The 26,060-nt window shown below is 36.3% G+C and overlaps 1 protein-coding gene across 5 annotated transcripts in view; it reads left to right on the top strand.

Moving 5' to 3' along the window:
* Positions 1-26,060, top strand: part of ST7 (suppression of tumorigenicity 7) — a 267,667-nt gene that overhangs the window by 56,310 nt on the left and 185,297 nt on the right. The window contains exon 1 of one of the 5 annotated variants that reach the window (XM_049642972.1): positions 10,832-16,641. The exons of the other annotated variants lie outside the window; for them this stretch is intronic. Within the exon in view, the coding sequence (XP_049498929.1) occupies positions 16,620-16,641 (22 nt within the window). The 5' untranslated portion in view covers positions 10,832-16,619. Of the gene's footprint in view, positions 1-10,831; positions 16,642-26,060 lie in introns of those variants that run through there. 5 annotated transcript variants of the gene reach the window in all.

Here is a 26,060-nt window from a genome sequence, read left to right on the forward strand (position 1 = left end):
CTACCATTGGACTGTCTCCCAAATGACTTAAAGAATCTATTTACCATTAAGAAAGCTATCTCTGGGGTCGCCTGGGTGGCTCAGTTGGTTAGGCGACCAACTTCAGCTCAGGCCATCTCACAGTTCATGGGTTCTAGCCCTGCGTTGGGCTCTGTGCTGATGGCTCGGAGCCTGGGGCCTGCTTCGGATTCTGTGTCTCCCTCTCTCTCTGCCCCCCACCCTCCAACACTTGCGCTCTGTCTCTCTCTCTCTCTCTCTCTCTCTCTCAAAAATAAATGTAAAAAATAAAAATTAAAAAAAAGAAAGCTATCTCTGAATAGACATTGATTCTCGATGATGAGTATCTGAAAATAAACTCTTGATTATAGAAATAAAACATTTATTTTCTTTTTTAATAGTTATTTTATTTTTTACATTTAGTGCACTTATACTTTATGTCAAATGTTAAGGAATGTCTGTGAGCCTTTATTATTATCTTGTGATGTTTTAGAGATAAATGCATTAGTATGACTTTAAAAAAGTACCCAAATTAAGAAAATATAGAAGTTACAGTAAACAATTAAAAAGATGACTTATCTTTCAAGGGCTATTTTGGGTAAAAGAAAATATTTACAGTACTTTAATCTGTATTTCTTTTTTTTTTTTTTTCAACGTTTTTTATTTATTTTTGGGACAGAGAGAGACAGAGCATGAACGGGGGAGGGGCAGAGAGAGGGAGACACAGAATCGGAAACAGGCTCCAGGCTCCGAGCCATCAGCCCAGAGCCTGACGCGGGGCTCGAACTCACGGACCGCGAGATCGTGACCTGGCTGAAGTCGGTTGCTTAACCAACTGCGCCACCCAGGCGCCCCTAATCTGTATTTCTATAAAGACTTGATTCAAATGTATTTTGGAGTATTTTAGGTAGGTAGGTAAGGGTACCTAACATGTTTTATCTTTTTATTTCCTGAGATATTTTTGTAACATGGCTGTGTTTAAGTGTTTTGCTGCTGTATAATGCCTGGAAGTTCAATGGCCTCTGTATTTTGTTCATTGTCATATCATCTGTCCTCAGTGTATGCTTTTCTTTTCCTTAAACACACATTCCTAGAATCTTTTACATTCTCAATGAAATACTAAGACATAAGTCCTTGAATCTAATTTCACTGAAGTAGAATGTATTTATTAATACATTATAGTATTGACAAAATAACAAAATTTTTTCTCCATTTTGTTTGATCATTATTTACTCATGTTTTATTGCGAGAACTGAATCTCAATAATAGTAATTCATGTTATGTAAATATAAAATCTAATACTACTTTAACATTTGTAAAGAACACGGAAATCTAAAAGCTGTTGATCCTAAGTCTAGCCCCAGTTTCAACTCACTTCACCTTTAGTTATCTCCTATGATAAAGAGTCATAAATGGTCCCTGTTTTTCCTCTGTCTTTACATTGGTCATTATCATTAATATAAACCATTTCCAGTTTTCATGATTAGATATGTGTATCAGATTTTTATGAAATGCTAAAGGATTACTGATAAGACCCCATGAGATTTAGTTCCTTCTTTGCATATCACACTTCCTGCCCAAGTGCTGGTGGACTGTGGAAACAATGGCTAACATGGATCACTGTTTCAAGATACGGTATGCTGAATTCCCAGACGTTAATTTAAAAATAAATTATGCTCATGAAAAGTATGTAGGGCATGTTTCTGCTAAAAAAAAAAGTCCTGGGAAAAAGTCTGAGTTGGATTGAGAAGATAGTGTTCCATATAAGTGACTCAAAGGACAGATATTTGTTATACTTTTATCTTTAACTTGGCATTTAATGTATTCAAAAGTTGATGCATTTTGTTTGTTAAACTTATGTATATATAGATCATAAATAGAAATGTTTTAGAGATATTTTGTTGTTTAGGTGAAAAAGTAAGAGTAATTTAATAATACTAATTCCTGATATTTCACCATTTACAAGGTGTTCTCAGACATGAAATAAGGGTAATACGTTGCTGACAGATTCACATATTTCATGTCTGAGAAAACTGAGGTACAGTGTTGCCTAAAGCAGGATTACAAAGTGGATCTTGCTTCAATTCCAGCAATTTTCCCATCTTCTACCATTTTCAGAGTTGATTTATGGTAGAGTCAATGTGCTTTTTTAAAGGGCATTGTCCATATTTTGTTGGAAATAATAAAGCTTTCAAAGGAGAAAAGTTGTTTCAAGTTTGTCATTCTCTTAAATTTTTTAAAGTTTCAGCAATGAACTCTCTCCTTTGCAAGTTATTGTCCTTGTGCTTTAGGGTTGCTGCTGCCAGTTGGTAGCAGTGTAATATGGTCATGTATTCTGAATAGTTTGTACATTTTCTGAGATTCAAGGATTTTGCTTAAGCATGTCCATTTATTCACTCAACAAACATTGCTAGGCACTAGAATTACTGAAATTTTTATTTTTTAGAAAGCCTTTTAACTCATAATTAAAATTTAAATAATCTTTGCATAAATGCCATTTAAAGTTAATATTTCTCTACAAATTTACGAACAGAAATACACTGCATTGTTACCAATCCTTTATCCTTCTCTTGGCCAGTCATTCTGGCCCTAATTATATGTGTAGTTCTTGGTTACAGTATTTTATCTTAAGACTGATTCTTAGCTGGTAGATTTCATAGCTTTCAGGCTTTTAGACTTACTTCACGTATAAAATGAAATGCCTTTTCTTTTTATGGAGTGAATACTTTTCATAGAGAGCTCATTCTACTTTTGCAACTGTGACAAAGTGAAAACCATCAGTAATTCTATTGCTAGATATATCCACTGTATGGGTTTTTTTTAAGTATTTTAAATTTTATTTGAAAAGTTTATTCAAAAAGGTGTATTATTTATGTATGTATGTGTGTTTATTTATTTGCTTGAGAGAGAGAGCATGCACAAGTATGGGGAGAGGGGCAGAGAGAGAGAGAGAGAGAGGGAGAGACAGAAAGAGAGAATCTTAAGGCTAAGCATGGAGCCTGATGCAGGACTCTATCCCAGTACTCTGGGATCATGACGTGAGATGAAACCGAGAGTCAGATGCAAAACTGACTGAGCCACCCAGGTGTCCCTATTCAAAAAAATTTAAATTGTGACAAAATATACATAACATAAAATTTACCACTTAACTAGCTCAGTAGTTATGCTGCCAACCTTTAGAACTTTTTTTATCTTGCTGGAGTGCTATACCCATTAAACAATTCTCCTTTTCTGCTTCCTGCAGCCTCTTGCAACTATCCTTCCACTTTCTGTCTCTGAATTTGAGTACTCTAGTACCATTTAAAAGTGGAATCACATGCTATTTGTCTTTCTGTGACTGGTTTATTTCACTAGCATAATGTCTTCAAGGTTCAGCCGTTGTAGCAAGTGTCAGAATTTCCTTCCATTTTTCCACTGTATGCTTTTCCAAAAAACTTCAAAATGCTGTATTATTCCTACTGCTTTGTATGTTATTTTTTCACACCTGACAATGTTGAAGATGCCTTTCTGAAAACATCGGTATTTACACACCAGTATGTATATGTCATTTCCATGGCTACCAAGAATAGCATCCGTGTTCTACAGATGGGGAAAGTGAGGCTTGGAGGTGAATAACTTTCAGTTTACAAGGTAGTAGTCTAGAGATTAGTAGAGACTAATCCAGATCTGCTTGATTCTGGAGTCAGACTGCAGCATGGTACCTCTATATCAAGGATGTGATTATTATGAGAAAATGAAGCAGTTTTGAAGACAAATTTCTGTGGTGCTGAAGGACTTGATTGTATGCTTTTGTTGTGGGAGGCATACAACTTGGATTTTATGATTGCAGAAGGCACAAATGTCTGTCTCTAAAAATTTCTTCCAAGTGTTGTATTTTCTCTTGGTTCACTCGTATCTGTGCTAAGACTGGATTGTTTCTGAGATGGCTGCAAGTCCTGATCAGAAATATATTTTCAACGGCCTCTCAAAAAGCCAGAGATAAAACAGCAGAGAGGAAATTATCTGCCTGTTATCTGAAGGATAGTGAAAAGTGAAAAATGCTGAAATTCTCAGTGGGCTAAGTCAGAAATCATGACTAGTGTATCTCATTACAAGCATTTTAGAGCTGGAAAAGACCACAGAAATAATCTAAACTTAATTCTTAATTTCATAAATGAGATACTGCCATGAGAAGGCCAACCAAAGCATTAAACTGTCCAGTTAGGATTTGAAACCTAAGTTTCTTGTTTCTCAAGAATTCTCTTTCAGCTTCTGTTGGTGAGCAGTGCCAGATGTTCTCATACCAAACTTGCTATTACTTTTTATACTATGAGTGTACTTCATATAAGTTTCCTGGCTTATAGTATAACTGAGGAGATTTGGAAATCTTTACTAATGGTTTCCATTTTTTTATAGAATTTTTGAGGGTTAGAGATGAATGTGGGTTGTAAATGTTTTTGTTGCCCTTGAAAGTTGATTTCTTATAATTGATTCAGCAATTACCACTAGTTCTAAGGCATAGGGAATAAACAAGGCAGTGTGAGCTATCAATACTCATGGTATCACTATAAGCGAAGGGGACGGGGGTGAAAGTTTTCTTGAGTTCCCAGCCCTGATCCAGCAAGCAGTTATTGATGGAATCCCATTACCTTTACGAGTCTTGTTAATGGCAGAGACCTAATTGAAGATCAGAGCTCTTTCAGAGAAAGGTCAAATCAACTATAGTAAAGATTACAGAACAGAGGTTGGCAAACTGTAATCCGAGGGCCACCTGTATTTGTATGGCTTGCAAGTTAAGTGTTTCTAGAAAAACTATTTTTCAATGATTGAAATCAATTCAGAACAAGAAAAATACTTTATGATACATGAAAATTTAAGAAATTCAGTTTCACAGTCTATAAATTAAGTTTTATTGGAACACAGCTGTTCTCATTTGTATATGTGTTGTGTATAGTTACTTTTGCAATAAAATGGCAAAGTGAGGAGTTGTGACAGAGACTGGAAGGTCCCACAAAATCTACAATATTTACTATTTGGTCCTTTATAGAAAGAATGTGCTGACCCTTATAAAACAACCAGAATGATTTATGTTTTGGAGTACCATGGATAATTCGTGACTTTCTTTGCTTACCAAAAACTTGTGCTGAATACTACCGTATTTCTTGAAGAACTTCTCCATTGTTTTTTTTTGTTTGTTTGTTTTGTTTTGTTTTGTTTTGTTTTGCCTCTGGGACAACCCACAGTAGTCCATTCATGACTATTTTTCATCACTATCTTTGCTTATTTTGCAGCGATTCCTTTTGCCAGCCAGATGAACAGACCAAAATCACACAGTAAAGTCTGTGTTTTGCCTAAAGAAGCTTTCTATAGAGGGGTGTGTCTGGGTTGGGTACTTGTTTTGTTACCTGGTTGGTGCTTGATGGTCATCTGTCTTAGCTTAAAAATTTTGAGATATGGAGGCAGCACACTCATGGGAGGAGTTGGTTTCACCTGTTGGAATCTTCTTCAGAGAACACTTTTTGTAGTGGAGTGCTCTTATGTTGTGGGGTAAGCCATGAGGTAGTCTTGGGGCTCGATAAGCAAAGCCAATGAAGAATGACAGAATATGAAAAGGAGTTGCCGAAGCAGATGCAGGCTGGCGTGGGTGGTAACAAGCTCGGGAGAGCAGCAACACCTTAGGTAAAGTTTGTTCCAATTAAGGGAAGTTGGGATGAGGCATAACATTAAGGCATTTTGACTCAACTCTGAGTTGTTGGTGAGGAGGGTGAGAATAGAGACCAGAGGGGAAGCCCCATGCTATTATTTCTGTAATGTGGAAAAGCAGGGTGAGCATTTATAATCCACCTCTGGGGTTTTAAAATGTGCAATGAAGTGAGTTATTGAATGGGTTGGAAATATGATGTAAATATTATGATAAGGTCATGGTTTTCAGATTTAAGAGGGAAGAGTGAAGTGGGAGTCATGCTCTTTCTCCTTCTCTGGGGAGAGAGAAGGGCTGTGGACTCACATTTTAGGAACTACTCCGGAGAGAGGACAGATTTGTCTCAGCCCCTGTGCTGTCACCTACAAACTTGGCACTCCCTGTCCAGGCCATCTCAGGCATGTCCTGGAAGTAGGGGTCTCTTTCAGAAGCTTTCTTGCTGACATCCAGGCCTTGTTGTCTTAAGAGGGGTGACCTTTACCATGAACCAGTTGGTAGACTTCCCAACATTTATTTCTTGTGTGTTTTGTGTGTGTTTGTATTCATCTACTAACCCCAGGCTGAGAGAAACAGTGTACCTGGAAACTGTTGGAGGCTCCCTCAGAGCCATCCAGTGTGTAAATGCACTGGATTTGGATGATACACCTGGCTCCCTGGCTCCCCACCCTTGAGGTGGGGCTATTCTCAAGGCTCCAGCAGGATGGAAGAGGGGATCATGTGGACTAGAGGAGGAACAGTTACCTGCAGGAGTTACTTGAGTTTTCTTTTCCAGGTGTAATTGGTTTACACTAGAATCCTAGATCGTTGGATTTGGACTAGATTTTAAGGATCATCTAGTTCAGCCTCCTCATTTTGCCAGCGAGGGAATGGACACCTACAGAGGTTCCAGGACTTAGAGAGGAAATGAGTGGCAATGTTGAGGCTAGGCCTCAGGTATCTTGATTCATTAACTATGCTTCTTCCAGCCTGAAGCATGAAAGGCTGAATTGTAGCAGGAATCTGAAATGGGGTTCCAGGGTGTAATGCGGGGTGCTGCTAAGTCAGTAAGTTGGTGTTAGGAGAGTGGTCCCTGTGCCTCTGACGACTTATTGCTACTTGTTGGAGAGGACTGTGATGTAATTGTTGCTGGGGATGGTGTGTGTGTGTGGGGGGGGGGGCTGCCTCTGGACGTACCAGAGAGTCTCCTTTGCTGAGAGTGAAATGGGGATAGAGAAGTTTCTTGGGGAGGAAGGTAAGGGAGAAGTAGTTGAAGGCCCTCCTCCTGAGTGACCTGTGTAGTTAGAGGAACTTGCCTAAACCCTTTAGAGGTCAGGAAAGTAGTATATACTGTGACATTTGGAGAACTGAAAAGTAGAGAGGGATGGACTTGGTGGCTGCTGGGAGTGTGGGGAATAGTTCTGGTCCTTTTATGGTTATAGCTTTCTGCTCTTGACTGCTTATTTCTGCCTAACTGGTGAATGCAACTCTCATTTTAACTATCAAAATGACTTAGGACATTATCTCTTTCATTCTGTTTCTTTGTTTAATCTTTCCATATGTTGGAATTGAACATAGACTATACAAGACAAGTTTTATAAACTCTGAACTGAAATATTTGGGAAATTGCAGGTTTTATTGGAAAGAATGAACTAAGTTTTTGGAAATGTTTTTTTTTTGTTGTTGTTGTTTTGCTTCCATTTGTTGATCACCTACTCTGTAAAGGCAGTGTTACTGCTAGGAATTTATCCAAGGGATACAGGAGTACTGATGCATAGGGGCACTTGTACCCCAATGTTTATAGCAGCACTCTCAACAATAGCCAAATTATGGAAAGAGCCTAAATGTCCATCAACTGATGAATGGATAAAGAAATTGTGGTTTATATACACAATGGAATACTACGTGGCAATGAGAAAGAATGAAATATGGCCTTTTGTAGCAACGTGGATGGAACTGGAGAGTGTGATGCTAAGTGAAATAAGCCATACAGAGAAAGACAGATACCATATGTTATCACTCTTATGTGGATCCTGAGAAACTTAACAGAAACCCATGGGGGAGGGGAAGGAAAAAAAAAAAAAGAGGTTAGAGTGGGAGAGAGCCAAAGCATAAGAGACTGTTAAAAACTGAGAACAAACTGAGGGTTGATGGGGGGTGGGAGGGAGGGGAGGGTGGGTGATGGGTATTGAGGAGGGCACCTTTTGGGATGAGCACTGGGTGTTGTATGGAAACCAATTTGACAATAAATTTCATGTATTAAAAAAAAATAAATAAAGGCAGTGTTATATAGGACTCTGAGATGGGCTTCGGTTGAATCCTGGCTCTGCTATGTTTAGTTAAGTGACTGATTTACCCTCCATGCCTCAATTTCCTCATCTATAAATGAGGACAATATCTTACAAGGCTGTTGAGAGGTTTAAATAAGTTAATACATGATGTAAGACAATGCCTGGTACGCATTAAGCACTACTTACACTTTAGCTCTTTATTTACCTATTAGCTATTATCATGTCCCAGGCATTGACGGTAGGTCCTTTGTCAATTTATGAGCCACCAGAGGCTCAGAGAGATTTAAAAACTTAAGATTATCCAGCTAATAAGTGGCTAACGTGTGACTTGTACCTTCTCTGTCTGATTCAAAGCCTGACTCTTAACTACCCTGCTGGCTTTCTGAGCTGTGGCAAATCACTTAACTGTAGATTGTAGGCTTTTTAAAAATTAAAAAGCATTTTTTTTTTATTTGAGTATAGTTGACACAACAATGGTACAATTAGTTTCAGGTGTTCAGTATCTCCCACTCCCTTTCCCCCATTTTGCCTATCTCCCCCCACATTACCCCACCTTGCAAATCCTCAGTTTGTTCTCCATATTTACAGGTCTGATTCTGCATTTTGTTTTCGTTCATTCATTTGTTCTGTTTTTTATATTCCACATACAAGTGAAATCATATGGTATTTGTCTTGACTATTTTACTTGACATAATATCCTCTACGTCCATCCATGTTGTTGAAAGTGGCACAATCTTATCCTTTTTAAGGCTGTGTAATATTCCATTATGTATGTATATGTGTATATGTCTTATACACATACATGCAATACCACATCTTCTTTATCCATTCATCTATGAAAGTATACTTAGGTTGCTTCTGTATCTTGACTGCTGTAAATAATGCTGGAATAAACAGAGTGGTGCATGTATCTTTTTCAATTAGTATTTTTATTTTCTTTGGGTAAGTATTCAGTAATTGTAATTATTGGATCATTTGGTATTTCTATTTTTAATTTTTGAGGAACTTCCATACTGTTTTCCACAGTGGCTGCACCAATTTACATTCCCACCAACAGTGCATGAGGGTTCCTTTTTCTCCACATCCTCAACACTTGTTATTTCTTGTCTTTTTGGGTGTAGCCTGTATAGTACAGGTTTTATATCTGTTTACCCATCTATCCATCTATCTTGTCTCTTCTCATTTGGATTTTTCATTATGTTCTCATTTTGTCAATAAAAGGCATTTCCTTAAAACATCTGTGATTTAAACAAGAATTATAAAATACTAAGAAGGATAAGATAAAACAATTGCTCTTAAAATAATGCCACTCAAATAATTAGATAAGAAGTTTAAAAAGCAACGCTAACAGTACTAAATTGTGAAAGACATAAAATGTCATTTCATGTGACATCTGATAATGGCTATCAGTGTTTCCACACACTTGTAAGTTTTGTGGACATTAAGACAGTTATTATTAGGCATTTCAGGTTAGCATTTAAAACAATTATGGCATTACTGTTTTAACCATTTGCACATCTTAATTACCAGGAAGAAACTGTATCAAATTTTTGTAGCTCATGGAAAGCTTTCTAATCTCTACTCTAGATTAAGATAAAGAGAATTAAGGCCTGAGAAGTGAGACAGGGCTGCTTAGCAGCAGTGGCAGGTGAGGTTGATGAGAATTAACAGCTTTTGACTGTTAGCAGAATGGTGGTGTAATGGGATCTGCTTATGGTAATGAGGCATTGACTGGATGGCTGCGTGAAATGATGCTTTCTCATTTATTTTATAAAATTATTGGGGAGATCTGTTAAATGATGATCTTGAGCCCAGAATTTTTAGATTTCTGTAGGATACATACTTTTGATGTTGAGCTGAAATTAGTAATCATATTTTATAGTGCTGTAAACTTTGTAATTATCTTACTGAGAAACTTATTCAAGGTAGCAAAATAAAAGCAAAACAAAACCTCTCTAAACAACCAATACCTTATCTTTCACAAAACAGCTGCAATTTAGGGGAGTATTTAATATATCTCTAAATTGGAAAATTGTCCAGCCACTCAAGTTGCTCAAAAAACAAACAAAAAGAAACTGATAATTTTTTAAAGTTTATTTATTTATATCTTGTTTCTGAGCAATGTTAAGAATTATATCAAGATGAAGTAGCCACTGTTAAAGTTTACTTAAAGTTTCAGCCAGGACACGCTCAAGATCAAAACAATTGGCAATAAAGGAGAAGGTGGCTCAGGGTCTTTGCAATGTGACATTAAAGATTGTATCAGATAGAGTCTGTCTCAGGAATGACCATATGTCCTTTCCATCTGATGTCTGTTTCAGGACTCAGACAAATGACTTCAGGGTTTTAGATCTGCATTAGAGGATTGTTCTTTCATCACCTTTATTAGGTTTGGTTACAAATTAATCAGATGTGTTTCAAATGGATCAAGTGTGCATACTATCAAATGAATGGACATCATGACAAAACTATAAAAATTTGGATGATTACTCCTTTCAGGTTAAATGGGTTTGTAACATTGAGTACTAGAATGAAGTATAGACACCTACGTGTTCTTCTTTTCACTTAGAGAAAGAATTTTTCGCCCTAGTTTTAACTAACAATACAGGATTGAAATGGGAAGAAATAACGGTTCTTTTCTAACAGAGACTTTTCTAAGATGACTTTAAAAGAACAGGCAAAGGGGAGCAGAGCCACATCAGTTGTGGCTTGAGTTCGAGATAAGCAGAAGTGTGTGTGTGCTTAATGTCACATGGCAGGAGGCTTTCCCCAGAAGAGTTTGCCGGCCCAGGGAGCCCTTTCATTTTGTGTCTGATAGAGCTGTACTTTGGAAAATAACCCGGTTCCCTGCCTATTGCTTCATTATGGATTATACAGGTAAAATTAAATTTAAAATATTTTCTAGTCATATAGAATTACTTAAAGTATTTTGAATTCATATATAAAAATTATGTTGATTGTGCTTGTTTTTTTAAAGATATCATGTATGAATTTGTTGTATACGAATTTTGATTAATTTAGTATATACACTTAAAGGAATTTGTCAGGCATGAGTTTGTTGTTTTTTCTATTTCAGTTTGGGTCATGCTCAAATGCAAACCATAATTAATTCTCATGTCTCCCCTCTGGGCCAGAAAGTTTAGACTCCAAACATCTGAGTTCAGATTATGCCACACAGAGAATAAATATACACATGGTCTACAGAGAGCTTCTGGTTTCCGTAAAACATTTTTGGTTTTGTGGTAGTTCTTTCGTGCAGTGTGTCTTTCACATAGAGTTGACGTAATGAAGTGAGTTACAGAATTTCAGTTTTTATCCCAAATTTTCTGAGTATTAATGTGTCTAGAATTTTTGGATGGATAAATAGCCTCTTCCTTTTTAAGCTGCATAACCTTATTCCCAAAGTCTAGTTTCTGAATGGTAAATTGGGACAGGTTTGGAAATAAAGTTAAGGTTAGACTAACCATGGGTACTGGTTGCTTGATGAGTAAGTGGAGGATTCCCTTAGATTGGAGGGGGTGAAGGCGGGATGAGGAGGTGAGGTGATGATACGGAGGAATGGCCGTGAGCCTTTGCCAAAATTTGTGAGCAAATTCAAAATTAATTACCTTAATTCAAAATTATATTACCTTACATTTTTGAACTTTTGGGTAATGGTGGCACTGTTTTCTGACAGATTCCTTTTAAACTAAAGAATAAAGCCTTTTGGAAGCTTTTCCACCAGGGCGGAGGCCCACCTTCCATACCCAGTGGAATGACAATATAAGTGTGCTTTTAGATTAAGCTCTTCTTACATTCTCTATAAATGATCTCTGTTGATGTATGTGTGGATCCTTGACAATATGGTATCAAATTGTGATTTTTTGGTGAAATTGACAATTTAAAATGTAACTTTTAGGAGCTCACTATGTAAAGGAGTTCTCTGGTAAATATTTTTTTGAAAATAAGACATTTTAAAGTAACTATTTGCCCCAAGTCTGTTTTTTCTGTAAATCCATATTTTTCTATTTTAGAGTTTCTATAAAGCCAATATAATAGCGTGTGCGTATGTGTGTGCGGTGGTGGTGGTGGTGTGTGTGTGTATTTTGAATTTTTTTTCTCATAAGTTAAGTGTGCCAGAATTTTTGTTCCACGGTTCAGAAATAAAATAGACAACTTTCAGAAGGCTCACTGTATGTGTGGTACTGTGTGGAAGTAGGAAGAAACACATTTTATAGCCATATGCAAAGAAGTGAAATTTCTAAAATCTTATCAGGGAGTTTTACAATGAGTATGTTTTCAATGATAAATTTGTACCTTTTTCCCAAAGAACAGAACCATTGATTGTTTCATTTTTCTATAGTTCATATATTGCCACTAAAACATTTCTCTGTTTTTAGATAATACTTTATAAACGTATAGATGGTATTCCAAAAGACACACAACTTTAACATGCTACTTAGACATCAAGAGGAGTACTAAGAGGATCACATGAGTGGCGCAGTTGGTTGTATCTGATTCCTGATTTTGGCTCAGATCATGATCTCATGATTCCTGAGATCGGCCCTGCATTGGGCTCTGCACTGACAGCACAGAATCTGCTCGGGCTTCTCTCTCCCTCTCTCTGCCCCTCCCCCACACTCACGTGCATGCTCTCTCAAAATAAATAAACATTTTACAAAAATTAAGAAAAGAGGAATACTAAGAAAACTTTAGTGTGAGCAAAGGAGATGGCTCCAGAGAAATTCAAGATATGACACCTTCAAAATTAGTTTATGTATGTACTCTAGAGAGAATGTGTGGCTTAAGTTCTTATCACATTAATAGATAAACTAATTAAATTAGTTGATGAGGTAGGAAGCTATTTTGGATGTTGTCACCTATGGTGATTTTTATAAACATTTACATATTTGCAAATATAGGTATATTTAGTAAACTGTGAAGAACGCATATGTTTTCAGTTCATGGGAGAATGAATTCTTTTGGATTTGGAAAAGAGAATTTATTTTACTGTCAGCACAGTTCATGAAGCGTAACCATATTGCACTTAATGACATCATCATGGCACTGAAGGGGTTGTCATCCAATAGAAAATGGTTCTTGATGATTCAAGAATAGATTTATCTTTTTTTTTTTTTTTTTTTTTCTTGGAATGCTCTTTCTCCCACGGGGTTTCCATGTTATCCATGTGGTTTCCTTTCATTTTTTTTCAGGTCTCTGTTGAAATGTCATCTTTTAAGGGTGGCATTGCCTGACAGTTTTATCTGAACTAATAACCCTCACATTCAGTCATTCCTCAGCCTTGGGTTCCTCTTACCTTTTTTTGTAACACATGCTGCCATCTGACATATTACATATTTGCTTGTCTCACCCACTAGACTGTAATCTCCATAGAGGAGGGAGTTTGTGCTTGGCTGTACCCCTAGAGTGCAGAACAGTAAGCTCCCAACAGTAAGTTGTTGAGTGATTTATGAATGGGGTTTCCTCTAAAAGTGACTATTGACTTAGTTTAAGATTTTCACTACTGTCTTTGTTTATCAACAGTGTTCTGATTTAACAATGATTATTTTGGCTACTAAATCATTTTGAATATTGATCTTTCCTTTCATTGCTAATTTTATACTAAAATTAACAGTATTCTCTTTGCTAATAAAAAGGGCAAGGTTACAGGCAAATAGACATAATTAGACAGAATTGATAGTTCAAAGTTAATTTTGGTCTTGGAATGTATTATGTGATTTTTTTGAGGGGTGTGGAAGACATCAGATCAGTTTTATTTCATTATATTTTCTTTAGGCAACACATTAAAATTTGTCTTCATTTTGTGAGCTCATGCCCGGTGCCTAGAAGTGAGAAAAATAGTAAACTAAATTTTTGGAATCTGTTTTGTCAAAGACGGGCCTTCAGTGATATGGATTCCAACATACTAAAGTACTTAGAAATACCTCAGGCCTCCAGAGGTTATAGAAACCTTAATAGGAGTCAGAGGCTGTCATTTGGGTACAGTTTTGCTGGCAAGTGAGATATCTATTGTTTTAACATACTGACCCTGGTATAGTTATCTAAAAAGTTGACTTCTTGCAAAATATTGCAGCCTTTAACTTACTCTCAGAAGTCAGTGCCAAGAAATAAATACAGGCACTCAGAAAAGTGCATTTACATATGCATATGTACACCCTCACGTATGAGCTGAGAGGAGCTACATCAATGACTTGGCAAAGCAGTTATTGCCTATAGACTGTGGCCTCTGGTGGAAAATATCTCTTACCCAAGATCATCGTCTCATTCTACTTTTCCTCTTGCCTTTCTTCTGGCCACATCCATCCACCGTTTGTGTGACTATTCATGTACAACATCTGGTATGCAATTTAAAATAGATCTTACGTAAGATAATATTCTGGCTTCAACCCTTTTGAAGGGTATTGCCTTTAGTACTTCCCTACAGTTATATCTTAATGCCATTATTGATATTCTCCACTGGTTGTTAACATGACTGATAATTTGGGAGGATGCATTTTTCTTAATTCCTGCAATTTTTGGCATAGTTCTTTCTGTCATTTTTAGCTTTCTCTGGTGACCTTTCTCTTTTAAGAATATTTTTGTCCACATTTTCAGTTGATATCTATTTTCCTTTTGTTTTAGTTGAATACTTAAAATATAATTTTAAGTATTTGTTAATTCTCAAGAAGCATTATGGAAGAGCAGTTAAGAGCAAATGCTTTGGAACCTACCTAGATTTGAATCCCAGCTCATTGTTCAGTACCTGTGTGACCTTGGAAAATTATTTCACCATTTATCAAATGTGGAAATTAATGGTATCTACATTGTAGGATTGTTACAAAGATTCAATAAGTTAACTCATGTAAACTTCCCAGAATAGTACCTGGCACATAGTGAATATTCAGTAAATATTAGTTATTGTTATTCTTTCCTACAACAAAATATTTGTTCATTATCTTATGTAACACCATTGCACTGGTTTAGCATTTCAGTAAGCAAAGGTCAAGTTACCTTGAATAAATTATTCTATAACCACACAATGGAATATTAGGCAACTATTAAAAAGATGAGATGGATCCACATATACTGACCAGAAAAGCTATTAATGATGTTTTTAGATGGTAACTTACAGTTTCACATTCCTATCAGAATTTAATGTTTAAAAACTATATTATATGAAGACACGTCTTTGTAAATCTTAAGAAAATACTGGATACATACCTTGGATGAATGGATAGAGAGGAAACTTGAGCTCTTGAATCTCCTATTTTATATGATTTTAAAAGTGTGGGATTATGGGAATACACACACACACACACACACACACACACACTTTTTGTGCATTTCAGTGTTTTTAAAACATTAAAACAAAATTTCTTTCTTTGCTTCTGTTGGATAGTCTATAGAATTCTAGTTTCAAAAACAGATTTCTAAGAGTAAAGGTAATGCAGGAAGAGTTTTATTTATCAAGTGACAAAATAACAATATCTTCAATTATTTCCTTGTAAGAATAGAGTAAAAAGAAATGTGTTTGTTGGTCATATGTGCCCACTGACACACAGGTGTGTACAGCCTGTGTGCACACAGCCTTAAAATGACTGAGTTACTCTAGAAAAGGACAGGAAGGCAAAATAAAAATAAGGCCAAAGGAATGGGATAAGTGAAATATATGTAGATAATATATTCCTAGAGCTGTGGTTTTCACATATGAATAACAGTTGCAACATAACTAATAATGTAATTGCTGATGTTTGTGAGCTCACTGTGTGCCACGCAGTGTTTTAAGCACTTGCACTGTTATTTTACTGTTAATAAATGGGTATACTTGTGGGTGTATTAATATGCCCAGAATGTGTATGCAATAGTATACATATTTTCACGTAATTGTGATTGAGTTTACAACCTCTGATCTGTCAGTTTTCCATAAGTGTAGAGAAAAAACAATGAGTTCTGTAGTTATTTTTAAAGGTAGTTTATTTTTCTCATTTCTGATATTCTTAATTCCCTTGAAAAGTTTAATTGCTGCATAAAACCAAGAATCTTGATCTTCATGATATCTTTGTGGTTAGTTGCTGTAAAGCCAATATTTAGATTTCTTTGAGGTCCTTGTTAGTGCTTGGTATTACAGGTTGAAGATCTTGTCAGGAAGGTGAATATATATGTGGCTCTTGGTCTTGTCCATGTTGTGACAAAGGAATTCCCCTTTGAATCGCCTGCTCCCCTGAAGCCCCTGGAGCCTCTGGCTCAAGCAGCGCAGTCCGTCTGTGCAGTGTCTCTGACGTCATCGGTGTATGCATAAGCCCTGCTATTGTCTTACTGCTACGGCAGGGCTGGGGATTGCAGTAGCCGCTGTTGCTGCTGCTTCCAGTCGTGCCCCTGCTGCTACCTAGTCCTGCCTCACTGCATCCCAGAAGAGCCACGTTGGCTTGCCTTCCCCTATTGGATTTTCACAAGCAGCTCTTCGGGTGTTTGTGCTGTAGGAGACCTTGCTTTTCAATCACACGGGAGAACACTGAAGCTTGTAAGAGGAGAATCTGGCAGCTGGACACAGCTTGGACTGCATTGTGTGTCTTCATGACCCCTGCTGTGTAGTGGCTCATCTTTTCACTCTCCCGCGTACACTCTCCTCGATTTTATTTCCTTCCCTTTTTTTTTTCTTTCTTCTGATTTTTTTAAAGCAGCCTCTGGAGCCAGCCATGTTTGGCACTGAATCTTCATGTAAGTAAATGGATCCCACTTCTTTGCTATTCAGAAATCTGTTTGCTGTCATGGTTTCGTTGGCTTGGACTTCATATCACATTGCCATAGGTCATTAATAGACTTTGTATTTTGGCTCTAATTACAAAGGAATTGGTCTCAGGGAAGGGACTCCTCCTTAACTGGGTTATTCATCCTTAAGGCCAGGGATGTCAGTGTGGCCAAAACCAGGCCTTCAAGAGGGAGGAAGGAAGACAGGAATCCAGGCAGTCTCCCCAGAACGTGTTAATTGATGGGATCAAGTCTGTCACCGATCTATTGTTGTGGGTTCTATAATAGTCCTTAAACCCTAAAGTAGAAACTGGGAGGATCTGAAATGATAGTGTTTATTAGAAAGGGAAAAAGGGCTTACAGTTTTTATTTAAAAGGACAAAAAGGTGTCATTATATCCTCTTCCTCCATATTTTTACAGAAGCATAGGAGTAGATATTATATGCAGATTTAAAGAATAAGAAGTAAGTTTTATTGTAAAGATTTTTTTTTTTTTTTTTTTTTTTTTACACAATGGTTTCAATGTTGATATGCTGGCTAACGTCACAGTCTAGCAGCATCGTATCTGTCTTAAAACTTATACAATGAAATTGCTGTGGTGCAGAGCAGGCCCTGCACAATGGGCTGGGCTGGACAGCACTTGTAGACAGCTATAACTGGTATTAGCCTAACTAATTTGAGGATTATTTAATGTTGGATATAGAATAATATAACTTGTCCATGCAGTTATTCAGGCTTTGCAGAATATTTTGTCATTATCCATAAGGAAAGGTGACAGTTAAGTATTTCTGAAGAGACTCAACCTGCTAGCCCAGAACATTAAAAATTGACAAGATACTACCTTTGTGGGGAGAAGAAGATTAGGGCAGCAATTTAAGAAATGCATTTCTTAAGAATTTATAATCCAACATTTTCTTTCTGATCTTAGGTGATCACTGCATCTATTTGTGTGCAACTGATGGTTATTCTAGAATAGTTGTATTTCAGGAGAGCTTATAATCCTCAGGGTTTTTTTGTTTCTTGATTGGCTTTTTAAAGGATTATTTTTGTTGTTTCACATGGAAGCTTCTCATTGCTGAAATTAACCACACTGACTAATCAAGGTCAAGAAAGAATAACAGTGAGACAATGTTGCATTCGGCAAATGACAATATTATTTTCTAAAAATTAAAAAATATTTTTTGAATTTTCACTTAATGGTACAATTAGAATTATTGTCACCCAACAAGTAGGAACAGATTATTAAGTGGAAAAGACCTTCTACAGTTTCATTTTAGTCATGGAATTTTGTTTATGTAGGAACTTAGGTATGGACAGAGAGATTTACTAAAGGGAAATTAGTCTTAATACTTTTTTTAGGTGAAAATAGAAGTTGAAGCTCATGTGGGAGTCTTTGGGCTCTTGGACTAGGGACTCTAACATTGTCTGGCCAGATTTACTTAGCAGACACAGCCTTGCCTGGTTATCAAACTTGATCTTTTAATAATGTCACCCATGTGCTATGTGATATGTTTGAAAACTGCTGGTTGCTTTTGGTTTCTGGAGCTACCGGATTACTGAACAGACAGAATACCATTCAGAAGACAGAACACCATCATGCAGATGTTTGCATTTTTTTAAACCTAATTGAGTATTAAGTTTTGCTTCTTGTTTATCACGACAAGACCATAGATAGGTTTGTACTGTCAGTGGTCATTAAGTGTTGAGAATGGACTGCCTTCTTTTGATAAGGAGATGCCCTAAATCTATACTCAGAGTTATGACAACTAATGTTTTGAGATTAGCTTTCTAGACCTTTAATTTTTGCCATTTGGAGGCCTTATAGGCTGAAACTGTCCATATTTAGAATATTCAGAAAAATAAGCCACATTTGAAGTTCTCATTAGTTCAGAAGGGATCTTCAAGACCAACTAAGACATTCTCACTAAATTTTTGTAATAAATACTTGTTTATCTACCCTGTGTACAATGCTGTGCTAGATCCTGGAAAGGTCATTATTTTCTAACATATTCTGATTTCATTATTCTTATTTTTGATTTCTGATTGTACTACTTTGCTTGTATCGGATGATCTTACTTTTAAAATCGAAGGATGGTTTACAAAGGATAAAATGTGTAACTCAAAGTGTCTGTCAGCTTTGTAAGTCAAAGCTCTGTAAATTTTTGCCTATGCTTACACCCATGGAACCACGCCCCAGATTATGATACAGAATATTTCTATTACTTCAGAAAGTTCCCTTGTGATGACCTTTCCCAGTCAAAAGGAAATCACTTCTGACTTCTGTTGCTTGTAGAGTCACGTGTAATGGCTCTTGTAAATTTTCTCTTTCCCTTGCTCTTTGCCTATAAGAGAAGGAAATGTCGATGTCCTCATTTTCAAGTACTAGAGTAAGTTGATTTTATGTTTCAGACCTTTGTAGTCAGGAATTTGCAGTAGCTGGTATCACGTTATAACATGTTCTGTCTCACTAAAATAGTATTGTTTGATGTATAAATACCAAAAAGACCCCTCCCCTCCAACATACTCATACAAAAGCCTTAAAAATGACAAAAAAATTTACCTGGAAGAGTAGACTCTTGTTCTTCAAATATGAAAACTTAAATAACCATGGCATCGGAATTAATAAATGCTTTGTCTTCCATTGTTTAAAAAAAAATTTTTTTTTAATGTTTATTTATTTTCGAGACAGAGCATGAACGGGGGAGGGTCAGAGAGAGAGGGAGACACAGAATCGGAAGCAGGCTCCAGGCTCTGAGCCATCAGCCCAGAGCCCGATGCAGGGCTCGAACTCACGGAGTATGAGATCGTGACCTGAGCTGAAGTCGGCCGCTTAACCGACTGAGCCACCCAGGTGTCCCTGTCTCCCATTGTTTTAATGAATGTCTTCTGTTAGCATTCTAGTGAATACCTTTAACAATCCCAGTGTCAGTTTTTCTGACTTAGTGGATCTGAATCTCCATAGTTTTGTAGATTGGGCACAGTCTGTTTTGGGCCCACTGGAAAAAATGGAAGTGTTCTATGTTATATGTGGATTAATCCTTACAAAGCAGGAAGTGTAGCTTCTGTGGCTCTGTTACCATCTTGAAGTATTTCACTGAGGTTTTCCTTTACTGTAATTTCCCATGTCTAAAAATGGGAATAGTATGTCTTCTCTATCTGCTTTGAGGAAATGCAATTTTAGTTTCTGTGGCCAGAATAATTTAAGTTTAAGAAAAAAAACACTATCAGTAAAGTTTTGTTGAGGAGAATAGTCCTTAAAAATGCATATTTTTGGTACTAAATTTGATTTAATGACATTTTAAGATCAATAAATTAAATTCCACAAAATTTTGACAATTTTACTTTTAAAATTTTATAAAGGGGCAGAAATTTTTCATCTTTTCTCTTTATGGAATAAAGAAAACTGGTTTTATACTGCTGTCATTTGGTTACGTTCTTCTTGATAAAGCCAGTTATTCTCCAAAGTGTAAATACTTACAGTACAGTGAACATTTATTCAATTAACATTTACCTGGCTCAGTCCTCCTCCTGCCTCCCCTCCCACATTTGTGTCTTTTTCAGTCCTCAAGGGTACCATTTAAGGTGTACTTTGGTGGGAATTGTACCCTGGTTTAACACATTAATATGTCTTCCAAAGAACCTGCCTCATTAGTCCAGTGAAGAGAGCAATATCTTTCCTTTTGAGAAACAGCATGCCTCTGGGCAAATAGTATCATTTAATCCCTCCTCCCCAAATTTTGTTATAGTCATAATACATTGAAAAGAACATCTAGGACATCTGTAAAGGGAAAAAGAAATCACTAACGTCCCAATAAAGTGGTAGGATTTTGTGAGCTTAGTGGTGGTGGGGAAATGGTGGCTGTGTATGTCAGGAAGTCAGTTCTCTTTAGCTTTGGTGTGGCTGGCCCTGCCATTTTGTGGATGTCTACATCACCTTAGGTAGGTAGATAGATGCTGGAAAGGATTTGTGATGTCCCATGTGATTTGTCTTTGAAGGACACCCAAAGTTCAGCTGTTGCCTTTTGTTTTCATTACTGATAAAGGCATTAAGTTGGGACTGACAGCTTCTCAATTTTAGTAGTGAGTGTGGTACCGTGTTTTTAAGAATAATGTAATTATCTCAAATTTTGAGCCATTGTGTGGGAGATAGTCAAATGAATATACTCTAGCAATATTAGGTCACCAAAAAGCTATATAATTAAACAGTCATTTCTTTGATAGAGAAACAAATGAGTCACACTCCTTTTTTTTTTTTTTTTTTTAAACATGCATTTCAGGCCATTTTTGACAGCTACTCATACATGAGATTGAACTTGGGTCTATTGTTTTGGTGTAATTTTTGTGAATCAGTTGAGATGTTAATCGTTACCGTGTTCATTCTAAAATGGCTATTCACAACTGGACCATTTTTCAATGTAAGTCCTAGTTCTTATGAAATAATTGTGTCAGATACTGCTGTTTTTGCTGTTAGTATGTTTGACATTCTAGTACTATATTTTGTTTTTATCTTTTTAGTTTCTGTCATATTGAACAAGATAATTTAGGTATACAGCCATTTCCCTTTCCTACGGCTTTAATCTGGCTGTTAGTGTTTAGTTGTATTGGATTTTAGATGCTTTCATCTTATTTAAAGCAAAAGTACAAATACTTAAGTATACACACAAAAACTTACCTCTCAGTCAGCACTCAAGCAGTGAGTGTAAAAGAAAAATATTATTCTACATAACTTTAGATAAGTAGAATGCCACAGATGCTAATGTCACAAATATGGGAAAATAATTATAGATAACTGAGGTTTATGTTAGGGCATGGTCATACAGGAGCCTGGGAAACTAAATAAAGCTCATGTAACATTTGACTTGTTTTACTATATTATCTTTTCTTTCCTTCTGACAATATAAGTTCTGATGTGATTTTTTCTTCTGGGTTTCTTGCCTGTTAATAGTTGATATTTTAATTTTTAGTATCAAGAAAATATTTTAAACTTAGGATTGAATTTTTTTCCTTCTGATTATTTATGTGCTTATTCTGCTAATACAGAAATGGAATAAAAATACTCAGTGGTTATTTTTAAATTCTCATATTACTTATTTTCACTCGAATATTGGTTTCCCTAATTGTTAGTCTATAGTTTGTTCAGCAGAAATTACACATGAGTTTTCAGTGATCTGTTGTTTTCATTGTCACAATAGACCAGATTCATATCCTGTATAAACCATGGGGAGTCTATGGGGATAAATGACCATATATGGAAACTTTCCCCATAGAATCCCCATGGAGTTACACAGGATGTGAATGGGATTCATTGTTGTTATGGATTCTGAGTTGGAAAAGTCACTGCTAGTGTGTATTTTTAACATTAATAATAGTCATTCCATTAAATTATGTTCAAATACTATTAAATTTTTATTATAAGACTATATGGAGCACAGGAATATGAATTGTCATTTTCAAAATTGTTTTTCAGAGTATTGCTATCCCACCATTTTTCCCTAATAAATATAAAGCTTTTATTAATATGTTTATTGATGTGTCAATTAGGAAATGCACAAATTTTGAATGAAAGGTTCTGTGATGTCATAATTGCTATGCTAGAATAGTAAATTGTAGGGGCGCCTGGGTGGCTCAGTCGGTTGAGTGTCCGGCTTCGGCTCAGGTCATAATCTCACAGTTTGTGGGTTTGAGCCCCGCATTTGGCTCTGTGCTGACAGCTTAGAGCCTGGAGCCTGCTTCAAATTCTGTGTCTCCCTCTCTCTCTGCTCCTCCCCCACTCATGCTCTGTCTCTCTCCTTCAAAAAAAAATAAAAACATTAAAAAAAATTTTTTAAAATAGTAAATTATAATATTTCCTGTATGGAGATTTTGCTTTTATTAATAATGAATTCTCATAATTGTGAACTAAAAGACGGAAGATACAGTTTAGCACATGTTGTGGAAATGGCAGCAAACATGTGCCAGATTCAGTGATTAAGTGTAGATACTATGGTGCTCGATTGTCTAGTTTCAAATCTTGGCTCTCCTGTGTTCTACCAAGGTTTGGTCACCTGTCATCTAAGCTCTTCTGTCTCAAAATATGGCTTATCCAATGAATTCTTGATGTTAGGGGTATATCCTTTTTTGGGCCAGGACATTTATACCAGGGTGGGGCTTGTCAAAGGTTATCTGTGGAGAGTAGACTCCAGCAGTGGGAAAGACTGGCTAATGAAAGGGAAGAGTCACTTTCTAAGACTGGGTGGAAGTCCTATCATGGGTGTCTTTTTTTTTTTTTTTTTTTTAATTTATTTTGAGAGAGAGGGAGCAAGTACGAGCAGGGGAGGGGCAGAGAGAGACAGAGAGAGAGAATCCCAAGCAGGCTTTTGTCCTGACAGCATGTGGCTCCATCCCATAAACTGTGAGATCATGACCTGAGCCAAAACCAAGAGTCAGATGTTTAACTGATTGAGCCACCCAGGAGCCCCTATCGTGGGAGTCTCTGAAGGGACTTAGCGGGAGATCTGATGAGAGGAGACTGCATGAAACTGGTCAGAGTTGGCAAATGCCCAGGTATTTCTCACTACTGGTCACCCCCTGTGGTAGGCATCACTAACTGGTCAAGCACTCTTGTAAGATTGGCTGAAGCCACTAAAGTTTGGAATGTTTTCCTCTTAAGATACTTTATCTGTTCAACTGTTTTCTATATTAGTGTGAATCATAGTCACATAAATAAATATTTAATCTTGGAAATAATTACTGAATTAAAAAATTAGTAATCCTAAGAGTTCTGGTAATATCCCTTTAGATATAAAATAAACACACCATTCTGTAATGCATTATGGTTCTCAGAAATGTCAAAGGGTTAATGATTCAGAGCCACCACTGATCTCTTTGAATGAAATTTACACCAATTAAAGATATATCCCCAGAGTGTGGTAGGGTACCTAACATATACTTTGCACTTATTCTTTAAAATTTGAATCTTAAGGTAATATTATTGAAAAGCTTAAGGTAGTATTATTGAAAATATGCTTTGTGGGTTTTATAAGATGTTAATATTGAGTTTAATTAAATTTTCTAGGCTAAGGAGTATATTATATTTAAGTGACATATATCAGAAACATATGAGTGAATGACTCTTGTCACCCTTTGGAGCAGGAGCAGGTGACACAATTAGAATAGCATATGGATTTTTATTATTAAGTCCATATTTTTTATAGGTAAACTGCCATATACTGATACTTAGGTATATATTGATAATTGAGTACATTTCATCTAAGTTCACTTATCATTTTTTAGATTATCAGGTAAAAAATAATGAATATTATAATTACCAATTCACTTATAGCATGAAAAGTAACAGTTGTCTCTCTACCCATCCTGATATAATTTTAGGAATTGGCAAAATTGTTTTTCATTTCTTTTTGAGAGTTTCAGACTGTTAAGATTCAGGCTTATTGGCAGAATTTTGGGGGAATACTGAGCCTAATTGGAATGCATATATATAGATTAAGAAATCACAGTGACTCCATTAGAGTATTATTTACCACTTACTTCCTTTATCCCTAACTACTTCTAGAACACCTAGGGTTAGCAAGAGGCTTTGGTAGGGTTTGAATTGGTGATATGCATGGGCATGAATCAGAAGTCTGGAATTTCTCATCTGAAACTTTCCTAGATTTGTTTTAGTATAATGATGTTTCAGTTATCTGTTGCTTTATAACAAAGTACCCCAAAACATAGTGGCTTGATATGAAGCATTTATTATTGTATTTCACAGTTATATGGGTTGACTGTACCCAGGGGTGGTTCTCTGATAGGGGCTCTAATGCAGTTGCAGTCAGATGTCTGTTGGGGCAGCAGTCATCTAAAGTCTTACCTGAGCTGGAGGTCCAGGATAGCTCTCCCATATGGATATAAGTTGAAGCTGGCTGTTGACTTGGGGCTCAGCTGGGGATGTAGGCACGTATGCCTATACTTGCATCCTCCTTGAAGTTCAAGTTTCTCGCAGCATGGTTTTCAGAAGAAGCATCCCATGATGGAGCATTCCAAGAATCCTAGGAGGAAGCTGCAAGGTTTCTTATGACCTAGTCTTGGAAGTCTCGGGAGTCCCTTCCACCATATTATCTTGGCCAAGAAAGTCACCAGGACAAGACCATATTCAAAGGGTAGAAAATTAGACTTCTTCTCTTGGTGAGAGAGTAGAAAGTCACATTGTAGAAGAGCAAATAGGATGGAAAAATATTGCAGTGGCCATCTTTGGAAAATATAATTTGCTCCATGTAGTTTCTAAACTCTACTCCATGAAGTTGGTTTTCCACAGGTCCTCCTGGAATTCTCTGTCAGGAGTCTGCTACTTTTTTTCTGTAATGGGCCAGATAATGAATATTTTAGACTTGTGGACCATATAGTCTTTTTTGCAACTACTCATCTCAGCCATTTTAGCAAATAAGTAGCCATAGACAGATGAGTGTGACTGTGTTCCAGTAAAACTTTACTTATGAACACAGAAATTTGAACTTCATATAATTTTCACATATCAATAAATGTTCTTTCCTCCCCAACCATTTAAACATGTAAAACAAAAACAAAAACAAAAAAACAACCCACAACATTGTTAGATCAAGGGCTGTACAAAACCAGGTTGTGAGCAGGCTTTGGCCCTTGGGCCTTAATTTGATGACTCCTGCTCTTAATATTTGATCTGAGTTTCCTTTTTAATAACTGAAAAACTAAAATAAAAAGATATATTCACATATTAAAAAAAACTACTTTTGACTGTTGGGTACTACTGATAGATGAACTTATGGTTCATCAACTCATGGTTGATTATATTATTAAATGTTATAAATTTGAGCTTATAAATGTAGTCTATTTTACATATCGGGCTCTTGAATACTATTTTGATTGAAAAAAGATTGTTAAAAATGAGTGAGAGAAAAAATAAAATAGACAAAATCCTATGACATGTGAAGGCTTTAATTTTAGTCTCTTACCAGAATAACACTAGGTGACAAAAGTAATACAGGATACAAAGACCATCTGTGATTCAGTTTCACAAATATTTATTGAATGCAGAGGAGTAGTATGTGATAAGAAATAAGAGAGCAAAAAGCTTTCAAGAAATTTAAAGTTCAACTGGATATGAGGGGTGAGGCAGTGAGAGAGGGAGAGCAGAGAGGTTAATAAATACTAAAATTATGTTTCTCATTCAGTTAAAACAGTGTAGATGAGATTATTTTTGATACCAGTACCCATGAATCAAAGACAAAAATTATTTCTCATTGGAATTGGCATTGCATGATATGAATATGACAAAGGAAAATAGTTTTTTCCTTTAAATAATTTTATTGAGGAACAATTTATGTATGATAAAATGTATCCATTTAACGTTACCAGTTTGATGAATTTTGGCA

Source organism: Panthera uncia, chromosome A2 (genome assembly GCF_023721935.1).
Source record: "Panthera uncia isolate 11264 chromosome A2, Puncia_PCG_1.0, whole genome shotgun sequence".
In the NCBI taxonomy this organism is placed as follows: Eukaryota; Metazoa; Chordata; class Mammalia; order Carnivora; family Felidae; genus Panthera; species Panthera uncia.